The sequence below is a fragment of the Vicugna pacos genome, chromosome 31, assembly GCF_048564905.1.
Source record: "Vicugna pacos chromosome 31, VicPac4, whole genome shotgun sequence".
Classification (NCBI taxonomy): Eukaryota; Metazoa; Chordata; class Mammalia; order Artiodactyla; family Camelidae; genus Vicugna; species Vicugna pacos.
The window spans coordinates 9,418,883-9,437,621 of NC_133017.1; the positions used below are offsets into that span (position 1 = coordinate 9,418,883).

At 60.8% G+C, this 18,739-nt stretch overlaps 1 protein-coding gene across 1 annotated transcript; it reads right to left on the minus strand.

Annotated features, from left to right (window-relative positions):
* Positions 1 to 6,797: 6,797 nt before the first annotated feature.
* On the minus strand, positions 6,798 to 17,997 carry LOC140690650 (uncharacterized). Its single transcript, XM_072952536.1, has 2 exons — positions 17,663 to 17,997; positions 6,798 to 7,657 (listed from the first exon to the last, which is right to left on the minus strand). Exons 1-2 carry the CDS (start codon positions 17,730 to 17,732, stop codon positions 7,071 to 7,073), a joined length of 657 nt encoding a protein of 218 aa, XP_072808637.1. The 5' UTR covers positions 17,733 to 17,997; the 3' UTR covers positions 6,798 to 7,070.
* Between the last annotated feature and the right edge of the window lie 742 nt (positions 17,998 to 18,739).

Genomic DNA, 18,739 nt, shown 5'->3' on the forward strand with positions numbered 1-18,739 from the left:
GAACACACCTGGGCCTGTGTACTCCTGATTTTGCACACTCCTGGGCCTGAACACTGCTGGGCCTGCACAGCCCTAGGCCTGTACAATTCTGGGCCTGCACACTCCTGTCTCTGCACACTCCGGAGTCTGCACACGCCTGGGCCTGCACACTCCTGGGCCTGTACACCCCTGGGCCTGCACCCTCCTTGGCCTGCACACTCCTCTGTCTGCACACAGCTGGGCCTGCAAACTTCAGGGCCTGCACTCTACTTGGCCTGCACACTACTGGGCCTGCTCCCTCCTATGCCTGCACACTCCTGGGCATGCACACTCCTGGGCCTGCACACTCTTGGGCCTGCCCTGTCCCTGGCACCAGCCTCCTTCACCCCAACGGTGCCACTCACACGGCTGCGGCGTCTAGCCAGGAGCCCCCAACCGAAACCCCTCCCGAGGGACCCCCTTGCCGGCCCCCAGGGAAGCAGCGGGGCTCCTCTTACCTGCGAGGCGGAGACGTAGTCCAGCTGCAGCCTGACTTCCAGCTGCCGGGCGTGCAGGGCCAGCGTGCATGAGGGCAGCAGGCTGGCCGTGATCGGCTGGAAGCTGCCCCCCGAGCCTCTACCGCCCCTTGGGGAAGAGGAGGAGGAAAATCCACGTCAGTGCCAAGAACACAGGACCCGTCCACAGAGGGCCCCTCAGGTGTGACAACCCCAGAGGCGCCCGCAGCCGACCTGGACTGAGAGCCACTTTTCTCGCGGAAGCTCAAGGACCTATGCTGAGCCTCCCTCTCCCTCCCTAAAGAGGGAAAACCCAGAGGCTTTCTAACTTTGCACTCACTGTCCATGTATCAGCCATGTCTAGTTTACCTGCACACTCCAGGGCCTGTACGCATCTATCCTTACACACTCCTTGCCTGCAAACTCCTGGGCCTCCTCCCTCCTGTACCTACACACTCCTGGGCCTGCACCACCCAGGGCCTGCCCTCTCCTGGGCCCGCACAATCCCTCGAGTGCACACTCAGGGCCTGCACACTCATGGGCCTTCCCTCTCCTGGGCCTGCCTCCAATTCGCCCGGCCCTCTCATGGACCTCCACACTCCTGGGCCTGCACACTCCAGAGCCTGTGTTCTCCTAGGCCCGCACACTCCTGGGACAGCACACACCTGGGCCTACACACTCCTGGACCTGCGCACACCTCGGCCTGCATGAACCTGGGCTTGTACACTCCTGGGCCTGTTACCACTTATGCCTGTGCACAGCTAGGCTTGTTCCCATCTGTGCCGGCACACTCCTGGGGCTACACACGGATTGAAGTACACAGCCCTAGGCCTGTACAATACTGGGCCTGCACTCTCCTGTCTCTGCACACTCCGGTCTGCACACTCCTTGGCCTGCACACTCCTGAGCGTACTCCCTCCTGTGCCGGCACACTCCTAGGCATGTACACGCCTGGGCCTGCCCTCTGCTTGGTGGGTATGGTCATGGGACTCCCCATTCCTGCGCCTGAACACCCTTGGGCCTGCCCTTTCTTGGGCCTGCACACTCTGGGGCCTGACATCCCCTGGTTCCAGACACTACAGGGACTGAACACTCCTGGGCCTGCACACTGCTGGGTATGCACAGCCGTGGGCCGCACACTCCTGTCTCTGCACACTCCGGTGTCTGCACACTCCTGGGCCTGTACACTCCTGGACCTGCCCTGGACTGGGCTTGCACCCTCCTGGGCCTGCACACTCCAAGGCCTGCACACTCCTGGGTCTGCACACTACTGGGGCTGCTCCCACTTGTGCCTGCACACTCCTGGGCCTGCACACTCCTTGCCCTGCACACTCCTGGGGGTGCACACTGCTTGGTCTGCACACTCCTGGGCCTGCACATTCCAGGGATTGTCCTCTCCAGGGTCTGCACATTCCTTGGCCTGCACCTTCCTTGTCCTGTGCACTCCTCTGTCTGCACACTCCTGGGCCTGCACACTCCTTGGCCTGCAAACTCCAGGGCCTGCACACACATGGGCCTGTACACTCCTGGGCCTGCCCTGGCCTGGGCCTGCGTATTCCTTTTCCTGCACACTCCACTGTCTGCACACTCCTGGGCCTGCCCTCTCCTGGACCTACAAAATGTTGGGCCTGCACACACCTGGGCCTGTATACCCCTGGACCTGCACACAACTGTGACTGATCGCTCATGTGTCTGCACACTCCAGGTCCTGCACACTCCTGGGACTTCCCTCTCCTGGGCCTGCCCCAAATTCGGCCGGCCCTCTCCTGGACCTGTACATCCTTGGGCCTTCACACTACTGGGCCTGCTCCCACTTGTGCATGCACACACCTGGGCCTGCACACTACTCGGCCTGTAGACTCCAGGATATGAACTCCCCTGTCTCTGCACACTCCGGTGTCTGCACACTCCTTGGCTTTCACACTCATTAGCCTACTACCACCTGTGCCTGCACACTACTGGGCCTGCCCCAACCTATGCCGACACACTTCTTCGCCTGTCCCTCCTGTGCCGTCACAATCCTGGGACTGCACACTCCTGTCTCTGCACACTCCAGTGTCTGCACACTCCTGGTCCTGCACACTCCTGGGCCTGTACACTCCTCTGTCTGCTCACTCCTGGGCTTGCCCTCTCAGGGGTCCGCACAAATCCTCGTGTGCACATTCCAGAGCCTGCAAACTCCTGGGCCTTCCCTCTCCTGGGCCTGCCCCCTATTCGGCCTGCCCTCTCCAGGACCTGCACATTCTTGGGCCTTCACACTATTGGGCCTGCTTCCACTTGTGCCTGCACACACCTGGCACTGCACACTCCTCGGCCTGCTCCCTCCTGTGCCTGCACACTCCTGGGCATGCACACTCCTGGGCCTGCACACTCCTGGATCTGTACACTCCTGGGCCTTCCCTGCATGGGCCTTCTCTGGCCTAGGCTTGCACACTGTTGGGCCCGCACACACCTTGATTGCACACTCATAGGCCTGCACACTCCAAGACATGCACAATATTTAGCCTGAACACACCTGGGCCTGTATAATCCTGATTTTGCACACTCCTGGGCCTGAACACTGCTGGGCTGCACAGCCCAAGGCCTGTACAATCTTGGGCCTGCACAATCCTGTCTCTGCACACTGCGGAGTCTGCACACACCTTGGCCTGCACACTCCTGGGCCTGTACACTCCAGGACCTACACCCTCCTTGGCCTGCACACACCTTTGTCTGCACACTCCTGGGCCTGCAATCTTCAGGACCTGCACACTCCTGGGACAGCAGACACCTGGGCCTTCATACTCCTGGACCTGCGAACACTCGGGCCTGCGTGAACCTGGGCTTGTACACTCCTGGGCCTGCAAACTTCAGGACCTGCACACTCCTGGGACAGCAGACACCTGGGCCTTCATACTCCTGGACCTGCGCACACTTGGACCTGCATAAACCTGGGCTTGTACACTCCTGGGCCTGCTCCCATCTATGCCTGCACACTCCTAGCCCTGTTCCCACCTGTGCCGGCACACTCCTGGGCCTGCACACTCCTGTCTCTGCACACTCCATTGTCTGCACACTCCTGGTCCTGCACACTCCTGGGCCTGTACACTTCTCTGTCTGCTCACTCCTGGGCCTGCCCTCTCCTGGGTCCGCACAAATCCTCGTGTGCACATTCCAGAGCCTGCAAACTCCTGGGCCTTCCCTCTCCTGGGCCTGCCCCCTATTCGGCCGGCCCTCTCCAGGACCTGCACATTCTTGGGCCTTCACACTACTGGGCCTGCTCCCACTTGTGCCTGCACACACCTGGGACTGCACCCTCCTCGGCCTGCTCCCTCTTGTGCGTGCACAGTCCTGCGCATGCACACTCCTGGGCCAGCACAATCCTGGATGTGTACACTCCTGGGCCTTCCCTGGCATGGGCCTTCTCTGGCCTGGGCTTGCACACTACTGGACCCGCACACTCCTTGATTGCACACTCATGGGCCTGCACACTCCAGGACAGGCACAATCTTGAGCCTGAACACACCTGGGCCTGTATACTCCTGATTCTGCACACTCCTGGGCCTGAACACTGCTGGGACTCACAGCCCTGGGCATACATACTCCTGGGCCTGCACACTCCAGGGTCTGTACCCTCTTAGGCCTGCCCTGGCCTGGGCCTGCACCCTCCTTGGCCTGCACACTCCTCTGTCTGCACATTCCTGGGCCTGCACAAGGTTGGGCCTGCACACACCTGGGCCTGTATACTCCTGGATCTGCACACTCCTGTGACTGATCCCTCCTGTGTCTGCACACTCCTGGGCCTGCACACTGCTGGGCCTGCCCTCTCCTGGGCCCGCACAATCCCTCGAGTGCACACTCTGGGCCTGCACACTCATGGGCCTGCACACCCCTGGATATGTACACTCCTGGGCCTTCCCTGGTATGGGCCTTCTCTGGCCCTGGCTTGCACACTACTGGGCCCGCACACTCCTGGATTGCACACTCATGGGCCTGCACACTCCAGGACATGCACAATCTTGAGCCTGAACACACCTGGGCCTGTATACTCCTGATTTTGCACACTCCTGGGCCTGGACACTGCTAGGCCTGCACAGCCCTAACCTGTACAGTCCTGGGCCTGCACACCCCTGTGTCTGCACACTCCGGAGTCTGCACACGCCTGGGGCTGCACACTCCTGGGCCTGTACACTCCTGGGCCTACACACTCCTGGGGGTGCTCACTGCTTGGCCTGCACACTCCTGGGCCTGCACATTCGAGGGCCTGTCCTCTCCAGGGCCTGCACTCTCCTGGGACTGCACACACCTGGGCCTGCATGCTCCTGGACCTGCGCACACCTGGGCCTGCACAAACCTGGGCTTCTACACTCCTGGGCCTGCACACTCCTGTACATGCTCACTCCTGGGACTGTATAATCCTGGGCAAGCACAGTCTTGACCTACACACCCCTGGCCATGCCCTATCCCGGGCCAGCCCCCACTTCGGCCGACCCTCTCATGGACCAGCACACTCCTGGCGCTGCACACTCCAGGGCCTGCTCGCATCTGTCCCTACACACTCCTTCGTCTGCAAACTCCTGGGCCTGCTCCCTCCTGTACCTACACACTCCTGGGCCTGCACATTCCAGGGCATGCCCTCTCCTGGGCCTGCACACTCCAAGGACTGCACACACCTGGGCCTGCTCACTCCTGTGACCGCATACTCCTCGGCCTACAAACTCCTTGTCCTGCACACTCCTTGGCCTGCCCCATTTGGCCCTGTCCTCTCCTGTGATGGCCCTCACCTTTCCTGCACTCTCCGGGGCCTGAACACTACTGGCCCTGCACACTCCTGGGCCTGCACACTTCTGTCCCTGCACACTCCTAGGCCTGCCCTCTCCTGGGCCCACACAATGCCTCGTCTGCACAGTCCTGGGCCTGCACACTCCTTGGCCTGCACACCAGCCCTCTGTGGGGCCCTTCCTTTGCTGAGTCTGTGCATGAGCTCCCTGTGATGCCAGCCCGCAGAGGTGACAGGTGCAGTAGGTGTTTGTGGTTCTAGAGACATGATGGCTTTCCTAGGAAGCCGGGTCCAGAATGATCCCCACTGCGCCGATGGGGGATTGGGGAGACCCTGAGAAGCAGGTGGCTTGTCCAGGGTGACAGCACTGCTGGCGGGGGAGCTGGGTCTGAAGCCAGCTGTGTCATCAGAGCTGTGACCCTGGCTGCATCCAGGCCTCCCCAGGGCTATAGGAGGGGCCGTGTTGGTGTCACTGGGTGGACATGGCATGGGGTGGGAAGTGAGCCATCAGCAGCCCAGAGAGGCCCTTGGGGAGCTTTGTGTAAGGAGGAAGCTTGGGGAAGGGGACCCCAGGAAGTGACCTCACTTCCCTGGCAACAGAGCCCAACAGAACTTGGGACCCAGGTCACCAGGCACCCGCTGTGTAGAGAAGGACACTTCTCAACCTACTTGGCTGGTGAACTCAGCTCAGCTCAGACATGTTTTGTTGCATCCCAAGATCCCGAGGTCGCGGCCCCCGGAAAGCCCGCAGCAACGGCCTTTGCCAACAGTGCCGACAGTGGGTCGGGTCTCACCCCAGGCGCCTCTGGCCTTTTGGCCAGAGGGACCGAAAGGTAACACAGGGAGGCCCAGGGCAGGCCCGCCCAGGCCAGGCCACCACTCAGACCCCACCCGGGTGGCCCCACAGCCCCTTCCTGACTGGTGGCGGTGGGGCAGTCATGTTGGGGGGGTCCTGCCTCAAGCAAGAGCAGGCTGAGGAAGGGTCAGAGGCCTGGGGGGCCGATCACGTCACCAACCTGGGTCCAAGCGGGCTGGCTGGGATGTGGAGAACCGGGGCAGGGCCCTGCTGCCCGAGGTGGCGCCCATGCCCTAGGGTGTGTCTCTTGCCTCCCGGGTGACTGAGATGACCAAGGTCCCAGTCTGATCAGGCAGCAGACGGTCGAGTGGGGCAGAAGCAGGAGTGGTCCTGGCCAGGCAGGGCTCTGAGACCTGCGGGCCGGGCCGGCTGCCGGTCACTGTCATTGCAGAGCCAGACACCGCAGGATCCGGTGAACCAGGACACTCATGCCAGCTCCCCAAGTGAGGGGCTGGTGTGCCACACTGTGGAAGGCCAGCACAGGCTCCGGAAGAGTCTGGGTATGAAGGGCTCCCCACCACCACGGCCTCCTGCCCAGACGTCGCCCAGGTCTCTCCCCAGGATCTTGCCCAGGGCTGAGGGGCAGCTCAGCACCCCCGGCTCTGACCTGGAGCACCGGGCCCACCACCCGGGGATTCAGGTAGAGGGCCAGGAGCCCCCCGAAGCACAGCCCAAAGGTGAGAAGGGCAGGGCCGGTGCGGGTGTGTAGGTGAGGGAGGGCGGAGGGCTGGGCCACACAGGGAGGCATTCCCAAAGTCTGCTGTTGGGACCAGAACAAAGACGGGCCTCAGACCACCTGTCTGGAAGAATTCAGTCACAGAACAAGTGCCTGTGGGCACTTGCTCGGTGGGAGCTGTCTGCAAAGCTCTGGGAAGATTTCTGTCCTTGAAAAGGCACGTGGAAAGGGAGCCATGTGGGTACCTTTTTCCAGGTTGTGCCTGAGCACAACCACTAGACTTAAAGCTCTCTCCACATCCAACAGTTACAGGTCCAGAGCAGGCAGGGGCAGGGGAAGACGCCAGAGAACAAAAACAGGACCACCAGGGTCCAGCAGGAGAACGCGAACTCCCTCCAGCTGCTCCTGCTGAACATGAAGATCCTGCTGCTCCAACTGCATATGAAGAGCCTGCCATTCCTGCTGATCTAGCTGCTCCTGAAGAGCCCGCCGTTCCTGCTGATCTAGCCGCTCCTGAAGAGCCCGCTGCTCCTGAAGAGCCTGCCGCTCCTGCTGATCTAGCCGCTCCTGAAGAGCCCACGGCTCCTGAAGAGCCTGCCATTCCTGAAGAGCCCGCCGCTCCTGAAGCGCCTGCCGTTCCTGCTGATCTAGACACTCCTGAAGAGCCCGCCATTCCTGCTGATCTAGCCGCTCCTGAAGAACCTGCCGTTCCTGCTGATCTAGCCGATCCTGAAGAGCCTGCAGCTCCTGAAGAGCCTGCCGCTCCTGCTGATCTTGCCACTCCTGAAGAGCCTGCAGCTCCTGCTGATCTTGCCACTCCTGAAGAGCCTGCTGCTCCTGCTGATCTTGCTGCTCCTGAGAAGCCTGCAGTTCCTGCACCTGCACCTGGGCCGCTGGGCAGTGGAGAACCATTTTAGGCATCATCACCCACTAGGGCTGTGCCCCTCTGCACCCTCCTACACCTTCTCCAAAATCCCACCATAAATCCCCTCCCCTACCCGAAGTTGACTTCCCTACCCCTGAATTTGCTTTTGTTTTGTTTTTCTTTAGTTTAGGTTATTTGTTTTACATCATTTATGGCATCCTATATTTTTCAATTTTCCACCTCCTTTAATAAAATACAGATTTTTTTCCCTTTTAAATTGTGCATTTCAGGAACATTAAGTGCATTCCCATGCTGTCCGACCATCACTATCATGTAGTTTTATGCTCTTTACGCTATTTATGCCTGTGAAGTACATCCCACCACGGCCTCAAACCCCTCCTCTGGACACTCCTGGGCATGCACACTCCTGGGCCTGCACACTCCTGGATCTGTACACTCCTGGGCCTTCCCTGGCATGGGCCTTCTCTGGCCCTGGCTTGCACACTACTGGGCCTGCACACTCCTGGATTGCACACTCATGGGCCTGCACACTCCAGGACATGCACAATCTTGAGCCTGAACACACCTGGACCTGTATACTCCTGATTTTGCACACTCCTGGGCCTGAACACTACTGGGCCTGCACACTGCTCGAACTGCACACTCATGGGTCTGCACACAACAGGACCTGCACAATCTTGGGCATTAACACACCTTGGCCTGTATACACCTGATTCTGTACACTCCAGGGCCTGAAAAATGCTGGGCCTCACAGCCCTGGGCATGCATACTCCTGGGTCTGCACACTCCAGGGTCTGTACCCTCCTGGGCCTGCCATGGCCTGGGCCTGCACATACCTGGGCCTGCACACTCCTGGAACTGCACAATGTTGGGCCTGCACACACCTGGGCTGGCACACTCCTGGACCTGCACACTCCTGTGACTGATCCCTACTGTGTCAGCACACTCCTGGGCCTGCAAACTTCAGGACCTGCACACTCCTGGGACAGCAGACACCTGGGCCTTCACACTCCTGGACCTGCGCACACTTGGACCTGCATAAACCTGGGCTTGTACACTCCTGGGCCTGCTCCCATCTATGCCTGCACACTCCTAGCCCTGTTCCCACCTGTGCCGGCACACTCCTGGGCCTGCACACTCCTGTCTCTGCACACTCCAGTGTCTGCACACTCCTGGTCCTGCACACTCCTGGGCCTGTACACTCCTCTGTCTGCTCACTCCTGGGCCTGCCCTCTCCTGGGTCCGCACAAATCCTCGTGTGCACATTCCAGAGCCTGCAAACTCCTGGGCCTTCCCTCTCATGGGCCTGCCCCCTATTCGGCCGGCCCTCTCCAGGACCTGCACATTCTTGGGCCTTCACACTACTGGGCCTGCTCCCACTTGTGCCTGCACACACCTGGCACTGCACACTCCTCGGCCTGCTCCCTCCTGTGCCTGCACACTCCTGGGCATGCACACTCCTGGGCCTGCACACTCCTGGATCTGTACACTCTTGGGCCTTCCCGGCATGGGCCTTCTCTGGCCTAGGCTTGCACACTGTTGGGCCCCCACACACCTGGATTGAACACTCATAGGCCTGCACACTCCAAGACATGCACAATGTTTAGCCTGAACACACCTGGGCCTGTATAATCCTGATTTTGCACACTCCTGGGCCTGAACACTGCTGGGCTGCACAGCCCAAGGCCTGTACAATCTTGGGCCTGCACAATCCTGTCTCTGCACACTGCGGAGTCTGCACACACCTTGGCCTGCACACTCCTGGGCCTGTACACTCCAGGACCTACACCCTCCTTGGCCTGCACACACCTTTGTCTGCACACTCCTGGGCCTGCAATCTTCAGGACCTGCACACTCCTGGGACAGCAGACACCTGGGCCTTCATACTCCTGGACCTGCGAACACTCGGGCCTGCATGAACCTGGGCTTGTACACTCCTGGGCCTGCAAACTTCAGGACCTGCACACTCCTGGGACAGCAGACACCTAGGCCTTCATACTCCTGGACCTGCGAACACTCGGGCCTGCATGAACCTGGGCTTGTACACTCCTGGGCCTGCAAACTTCAGGACCTGCACACTCCTGGGACAGCAGACACCTGGGCCTTCATACTCCTGGACCTGCGCACACTTGGACCTGCATAAACCTGGGCTTGTACACTCCTGGGCCTGCTCCCATCTATGCCTGCACACTCCTAGCCCTGTTCCCACCTGTGCCGGCACACTCCTGGGCCTGCACACTCCTGTCTCTGCACACTCCAGTGTCTGCACACTCCTGGTCCTGCACACTCCTGGGCCTGTACACTCCTCTGTCTGCTCACTCCTGGGCCTGCCCTCTCCTGGGTCCGCACAAATCCTCGTGTGCACATTCCAGAGCCTGCAAACTCCTGGGCCTTCCCTCTCCTGGGCCTGCCCCCTATTCGGCCGGCCCTCTCCAGGACCTGCACATTCTTGGGCCTTCACACTACTGGGCCTGCTCCCACTTGTGCCTGCACACACCTGGCACTGCACACTCCTCGGCCTGCTCCCTCCTGTGCCTGCACACTCCTGGGCATGCACACTCCTGGGCCTGCACACTCCTGGATCTGTACACTCCTGGGCCTTCCCTGCATGGGCCTTCTCTGGCCTAGGCTTGCACACTGTTGGGTCCGCACACACCTGGATTGCACACTCATAGGCCTGCACACTCCAAGACATGCACAATGTTTAGCCTGAACACACCTGGGCCTGTATAATCCTGATTTTGCACACTCCTGGGCCTGAACACTGCTGGGCTGCACAGCCCAAGGCCTGTACAATCTTGGGCCTGCACAATCCTGTCTCTGCACACTGCGGAGTCTGCACACGCCTTGGCCTGCACACTCCTGGGCCTGTACACTCCAGGACCTACACCCTCCTTGGCCTGCACACACCTTTGTCTGCACACTCCTGGGCCTGCAATCTTCAGGACCTGCACATTTCTGGGACAGCAGACACCTGGGCCTTCATACTCCTGGACCTGCGAACACTCGGGCCTGCATGAACCTGGGCTTGTACACTCCTGGGCCTGTAAACTTCAGGACCTGCACACTCCTGGGACAGCAGACACCTAGGCCTTCACACTCCTGGACCTGCGCACACTTGGACCTGCATAAACCTGGGCTTGTACACTACTGGGCCTGCTCCCACATGTGCCTGCACACACCTGGCACTGCACACTCCTCGGCCTGCTCCCTCCTGTGCCTGCACACTCCTGGGCATGCACACTCCTGGGCCTGCACACTCCTGGATCTGTACACTCCTGGGCCTTCCGTGCATGGGCCTTCTCTGGCCTAGGCTTGCACACTGTTGGGCCCGCACACACCTGGATTGCACACTCATAGGCCTGCACACTCCAAGACATGCACAATGTTTAGCCTGAACACACCTGGGCCTGTATAATCCTGATTTTGCACACTCCTGGGCCTGAACACTGCTGGGCTGCACAGCCCAAGGCCTGTACAATCTTGGGCCTGCACAATCCTGTCTCTGCACACTGCGGAGTCTGCACACGCCTTGGCCTGCACACTCCTGGGCCTGTACACTCCAGGACCTACACCCTCCTTGGCCTGCACACACCTTTGTCTGCACACTCCTGGGCCTGCAATCTTCAGGACCTGCACACTCCTGGGACAGCAGACACCTGGGCCTTCATACTCCTGGACCTGTGAACACTCGGGCCTGCGTGAACCTGGGCTTGTACACTCCTGGGCCTGCAAACTTCAGGACCTGCACACTCCTGGGACAGCAGACACCTGGGCCTTCATACTCCTGGACCTGCGCACACTTGGACCTGCATAAACCTGGGCTTGTACACTCCTGGGCCTGCTCCCATCTATGCCTGCACACTCCTAGCCCTGTTCCCACCTGTGCCGGCACACTCCTGGGCCTGCACACTCCTGTCTCTGCACACTCCAGTGTCTGCACACTCCTGGTCCTGCACACTCCTGGGCCTGTACACTCCTCTGTCTGCTCACTCCTGGGCCTGCCCTCTCCTGGGTCCGCACAAATCCTCGTGTGCACATTCCAGAGCCTGCAAACTCCTGGGCCTTCCCTCTCCTGGGCCTGCCCCCTATTCGGCCGGCCCTCTCCAGGACCTGCACATTCTTGGGCCTTCACACTACTGGGCCTGCTCCCACTTGTGCCTGCACACACCTGGCACTGCACACTCCTCGGCCTGCTCCCTCCTGTGCCTGCACACTCCTGGGCATGCACACTCCTGGGCCTGCACACTCCTGGATCTGTACACTCCTGGGCCTTCCCTGCATGGGCCTTCTCTGGCCTAGGCTTGCACACTGTTGGGCCCGCACACACCTGGATTGCACACTCATAGGCCTGCACACTCCAAGACATGCACAATGTTTAGCCTGAACACACCTGGGCCTGTATAATCCTGATTTTGCACACTCCTGGGCCTGAACACTGCTGGGCTGCACAGCCCAAGGCCTGTACAATCTTGGGCCTGCACAATCCTGTCTCTGCACACTGCGGAGTCTGCACACGCCTTGGCCTGCACACTCCTGGGCCTGTACACTCCAGGACCTACACCCTCCTTGGCCTGCACACACCTTTGTCTGCACACTCCTGGGCCTGCAATCTTCAGGACCTGCACATTTCTGGGACAGCAGACACCTGGGCCTTCATACTCCTGGACCTGCGAACACTCGGGCCTGCATGAACCTGGGCTTGTACACTCCTGGGCCTGTAAACTTCAGGACCTGCACACTCCTGGGACAGCAGACACCTAGGCCTTCACACTCCTGGACCTGCGCACACTTGGACCTGCATAAACCTGGGCTTGTACACTACTGGGCCTGCTCCCACATGTGCCTGCACACACCTGGCACTGCACACTCCTCGGCCTGCTCCCTCCTGTGCCTGCACACTCCTGGGCATGCACACTCCTGGGCCTGCACACTCCTGGATCTGTACACTCCTGGGCCTTCCGTGCATGGGCCTTCTCTGGCCTAGGCTTGCACACTGTTGGGCCCGCACACACCTGGATTGCACACTCATAGGCCTGCACACTCCAAGACATGCACAATGTTTAGCCTGAACACACCTGGGCCTGTATAATCCTGATTTTGCACACTCCTGGGCCTGAACACTGCTGGGCTGCACAGCCCAAGGCCTGTACAATCTTGGGCCTGCACAATCCTGTCTCTGCACACTGCGGAGTCTGCACACGCCTTGGCCTGCACACTCCTGGGCCTGTACACTCCAGGACCTACACCCTCCTTGGCCTGCACACACCTTTGTCTGCACACTCCTGGGCCTGCAATCTTCAGGACCTGCACACTCCTGGGACAGCAGACACCTGGGCCTTCATACTCCTGGACCTGTGAACACTCGGGCCTGCGTGAACCTGGGCTTGTACACTCCTGGGCCTGCAAACTTCAGGACCTGCACACTCCTGGGACAGCAGACACCTGGGCCTTCATACTCCTGGACCTGCGCACACTTGGACCTGCATAAACCTGGGCTTGTACACTCCTGGGCCTGCTCCCATCTATGCCTGCACACTCCTAGCCCTGTTCCCACCTGTGCCGGCACACTCCTGGGCCTGCACACTCCTGTCTCTGCACACTCCAGTGTCTGCACACTCCTGGTCCTGCACACTCCTGGGCCTGTACACTCCTCTGTCTGCTCACTCCTGGGCCTGCCCTCTCCTGGGTCCGCACAAATCCTCGTGTGCACATTCCAGAGCCTGCAAACTCCTGGGCCTTCCCTCTCCTGGGCCTGCCCCCTATTCGGCCGGCCCTCTCCAGGACCTGCACATTCTTGGGCCTTCACACTACTGGGCCTGCTCCCACTTGTGCCTGCACACACCTGGCACTGCACACTCCTCGGCCTGCTCCCTCCTGTGCCTGCACAGTCCTGCGTATGCACACTCCTGGGCCAGCACACTCCTGGATCTGTACACTCCTGGGCCTTCCCTGCATGGGCCTTCTCTGGCCTAGGCTTGCACACTGTTGGGCCCGCACACACCTGGATTGCACACTCATGGGCCTGCACACTCCAGGACAGGCACAATGTTTAGCCTGAACACACCTGGGTCTGTATAATCCTGATTTTGCACACTCCTGGGCCTGAACACTGCTGGGCTGCACAGCCCAAGGCCTGTACAATCTTGGGCCTGCACAATCCTGTCTCTGCACACTGCGGAGTCTGCACACGCCTTGGCCTGCACACTCCTGGGCCTGTACACTCCAGGACCTACACCCTCCTTGGCCTGCACACACCTTTGTCTGCACACTCCTGGGCCTGCAATCTTCAGGACCTGCACACTCCTGGGACAGCAGACACCTGGGCCTTCATACTCCTGGACCTGCGAACACTCGGGCCTGCATGAACCTGGGCTTGTACACTCCTGGGCCTGTAAACTTCAGGACCTGCACACTCCTGGGACAGCAGACACCTAGGCCTTCACACTCCTGGACCTGCGCACACTTGGACCTGCATAAACCTGGGCTTGTACACTACTGGGCCTGCTCTCACTTGTGCCTGCACACACCTGGCACTGCACACTCCTCGGCCTGCTCCCTCCTGTGCCTGCACACTCCTGGGCATGCACACTCCTGGGCCTGCACACTCCTGGATCTGTACACTCCTGGGCCTTCCGTGCATGGGCCTTCTCTGGCCTAGGCTTGCACACTGTTGGGCCCGCACACACCTGGATTGCACACTCATAGGCCTGCACACTCCAAGACATGCACAATGTTTAGCCTGAACACACCTGGGCCTGTATAATCCTGATTTTGCACACTCCTGGGCCTGAACACTGCTGGGCTGCACAGCCCAAGGCCTGTACAATCTTGGGCCTGCACAATCCTGTCTCTGCACACTGCGGAGTCTGCACACGCCTTGGCCTGCACACTCCTGGGCCTGTACACTCCAGGACCTACACCCTCCTTGGCCTGCACACACCTTTGTCTGCACACTCCTGGGCCTGCAATCTTCAGGACCTGCACAGTCCTGGGACAGCAGACACCTGGGCCTTCATACTCCTGGACCTGCGAACACTCGGGCCTGCGTGAACCTGGGCTTGTACACTCCTGGGCCTGCAAACTTCAGGACCTGCACACTCCTGGGACAGCAGACACCTGGGCCTTCATACTCCTGGACCTGCGCACACTTGGACCTGCATAAACCTGGGCTTGTACACTCCTGGGCCTGCTCCCATCTATGCCTGCACACTCCTAGCCCTGTTCCCACCTGTGCCGGCACACTCCTGGGCCTGCACACTCCTGTCTCTGCACACTCCAGTGTCTGCACACTCCTGGTCCTGCACACTCCTGGGCCTGTACACTCCTCTGTCTGCTCACTCCTGGGCCTGCCCTCTCCTGGGTCCGCACAAATCCTCGTGTGCACATTCCAGAGCCTGCAAACTCCTGGGCCTTCCCTCTCCTGGGCCTGCCCCCTATTCGGCCGGCCCTCTCCAGGACCTGCACATTCTTGGGCCTTCACACTACTGGGCCTGCTCCCACTTGTGCCTGCACACACCTGGGACTGCACCCTCCTCGGCCTGCTCCCTCTTGTGCGTGCACAGTCCTGCGCATGCACACTCCTGGGCCAGCACAATCCTGGATCTGTACACTCCTGGGCCTTCCCTGGCATGGGCCTTCTCTGGCCTGGGCTTGCACACTACTGGACCCGCACACTCCTTGATTGCACACTCATGGGCCTGCACACTCCAGGACAGGCACAATCTTGAGCCTGAACACACCTGGGCCTGTATACTCCTGATTCTGCACACTCCTGGGCCTGAACACTGCTGGGACTCACAGCCCTGGGCATGCATACTCCTGGGCCTGCACACTCCAGGGTCTGTACCCTCTTAGGCCTGCCCTGGCCTGGGCCTGCACCCTCCTTGGCCTGCACACTCCTCTGTCTGCACATTCCTGGGCCTGCACAAGGTTGGGCCTGCACACACCTGGGCCTGTATACTCCTGGATCTGCACACTCCTGTGACTGATCCCTCCTGTGTCTGCACACTCCTGGGCCTGCACACTGCTGGGCCTGCCCTCTCCTGGGCCTGCACAATCCCTCGAGTGCACACTCTGGGCCTGCACACTCATGGGCCTGCACACCCCTGGATATGTACACTCCTGGGCCTTCCCTGGTATGGGCCTTCTCTGGCCCTGGCTTGCACACTACTGGGCCCGCACACTCCTGGATTGCACACTCATGGGCCTGCACACTCCAGGACATGCACAATCTTGAGCCTGAACACACCTGGGCCTGTATACTCCTGATTTTGCACACTCCTGGGCCTGGACACTGCTAGGCCTGCACAGCCCTAACCTGTACAGTCCTGGGCCTGCACACCCCTGTGTCTGCACACTCCGGAGTCTGCACACGCCTGGGGCTGCACACTCCTGGGCCTGTACACTCCTGGGCCTACACACTCCTGGGGGTGCTCACTGCTTGGCCTGCACACTCCTGGGCCTGCACATTCGAGGGCCTGTCCTCTCCAGGGCCTGCACTCTCCTGGGACTGCACACACCTGGGCCTGCATGCTCCTGGACCTGCGCACACCTGGGCCTGCACAAACCTGGGCTTCTACACTCCTGGGCCTGCACACTCCTGTACATGCTCACTCCTGGGACTGTATAATCCTGGGCAAGCACAGTCTTGACCTACACACCCCTGGCCATGCCCTATCCCGGGCCAGCCCCCACTTCGGCCGACCCTCTCATGGACCAGCACACTCCTGGCGCTGCACACTCCAGGGCCTGCTCGCATCTGTCCCTACACACTCCTTCGTCTGCAAACTCCTGGGCCTGCTCCCTCCTGTACCTACACACTCCTGGGCCTGCACATTCCAGGGCATGCCCTCTCCTGGGCCTGCACACTCCAAGGACTGCACACACCTGGGCCTGCTCACTCCTGTGACCGCATACTCCTCGGCCTACAAACTCCTTGTCCTGCACACTCCTTGGCCTGCCCCATTTGGCCCTGCCCTCTCCTGTGATGGCCCTCACCTTTCCTGCACTCTCCGGGGCCTGAACACTACTGGCCCTGCACACTCCTGGGCCTGCACACTTCTGTCCCTGCACACTCCTAGGCCTGCCCTCTCCTGGGCCCACACAATGCCTCGTCTGCACAGTCCTGGGCCTGCACACTCCTTGGCCTGCACACCAGCCCTCTGTGGGGCCCTTCCTTTGCTGAGTCTGTGCATGAGCTCCCTGTGATGCCAGCCCGCAGAGGTGACAGGTGCAGTAGGTGTTTGTGGTTCTAGAGACATGATGGCTCTCCTAGGAAGCCGGGTCCAGAATGATCCCCACTGCGCCGATGGGGGATTGGGGAGACCCTGAGAAGCAGGTGGCTTGTCCAGGGTGACAGCACTGCTGGCGGGGGAGCTGGGTCTGAAGCCAGCTGTGTCATCAGAGCTGTGACCCTGGCTGCATCCAGGCCTCCCCAGGGCTATAGGAGGGGCCGTGTTGGTGTCACTGGGTGGACATGGCATGGGGTGGGAAGTGAGCCATCAGCAGCCCAGAGAGGCCCTTGGGGAGCTTTGTGTAAGGAGGAAGCTTGGGGAAGGGGACCCCAGGAAGTGACCTCACTTCCCTGGCAACAGAGCCCAACAGAACTTGGGACCCAGGTCACCAGGCACCCGCTGTGTAGAGAAGGACACTTCTCAACCTACTTGGCTGGTGAACTCAGCTCAGCTCAGACATGTTTTGTTGCATCCCAAGATCCCGAGGTCGCGGCCCCCGGAAAGCCCGCAGCAACGGCCTTTGCCAACAGTGCCGACAGTGGGTCGGGTCTCACCCCAGGCGCCTCTGGCCTTTTGGCCAGAGGGACCGAAAGGTAACACAGGGAGGCCCAGGGCAGGCCCGCCCAGGCCAGGCCACCACTCAGACCCCACCCGGGTGGCCCCACAGCCCCTTCCTGACTGGTGGCGGTGGGGCAGTCATGTTGGGGGGGTCCTGCCTCAAGCAAGAGCAGGCTGAGGAAGGGTCAGAGGCCTGGGGGGCCGATCACGTCACCAACCTGGGTCCAAGCGGGCTGGCTGGGATGTGGAGAACCGGGGCAGGGCCCTGCTGCCCGAGGTGGCGCCCATGCCCTAGGGTGTGTCTCTTGCCTCCCGGGTGACTGAGATGACCAAGGTCCCAGTCTGATCAGGCAGCAGACGGTCGAGTGGGGCAGAAGCAGGAGTGGTCCTGGCCAGGCAGGGCTCTGAGACCTGCGGGCCGGGCCGGCTGCCGGTCACTGTCATTGCAGAGCCAGACACCGCAGGATCCGGGGAACCAGGACACTCATGCCAGCTCCCCAAGTGAGGGGCTGGTGTGCCACACTGTGGAAGGCCAGCACAGGCTCCGGAAGAGTCTGGGTATGAAGGGCTCCCCACCACCACGGCCTCCTGCCCAGACGTCGCCCAGGTCTCTCCCCAGGATCTTGCCCAGGGCTGAGGGGCAGCTCAGCACCCCCGGCTCTGACCTGGAGCACCGGGCCCACCACCCGGGGATTCAGGTAGAGGGCCAGGAGCCCCCCGAAGCACAGCCCAAAGGTGAGAAGGGCAGGGCCGGTGCGGGTGTGTAGGTGAGGGAGGGCGGAGGGCTGGGCCACACAGGGAGGCATTCCCAAAGTCTGCTGTTGGGACCAGAACAAAGACGGGCCTCAGACCACCTGTCTGGAAGAATTCAGTCACAGAACAAGTGCCTGTGGGCACTTGCTCGGTGGGAGCTGTCTGCAAAGCTCTGGGAAGATTTCTGTCCTTGAAAAGGCACGTGGAAAGGGAGCCATGTGGGTACCTTTTTCCAGGTTGTGCCTGAGCACAACCACTAGACTTAAAGCTCTCTCCACATCCAACAGTTACAGGTCCAGAGCAGGCAGGGGCAGGGGAAGACGCCAGAGAACAAAAACAGGACCACCAGGGTCCAGCAGGAGAACGCGAACTCCCTCCAGCTGCTCCTGCTGAACATGAAGATCCTGCTGCTCCAACTGCATATGAAGAGCCTGCCATTCCTGCTGATCTAGCTGCTCCTGAAGAGCCCGCCGTTCCTGCTGATCTAGCCGCTCCTGAAGAGCCCGCTGCTCCTGAAGAGCCTGCCGCTCCTGCTGATCTAG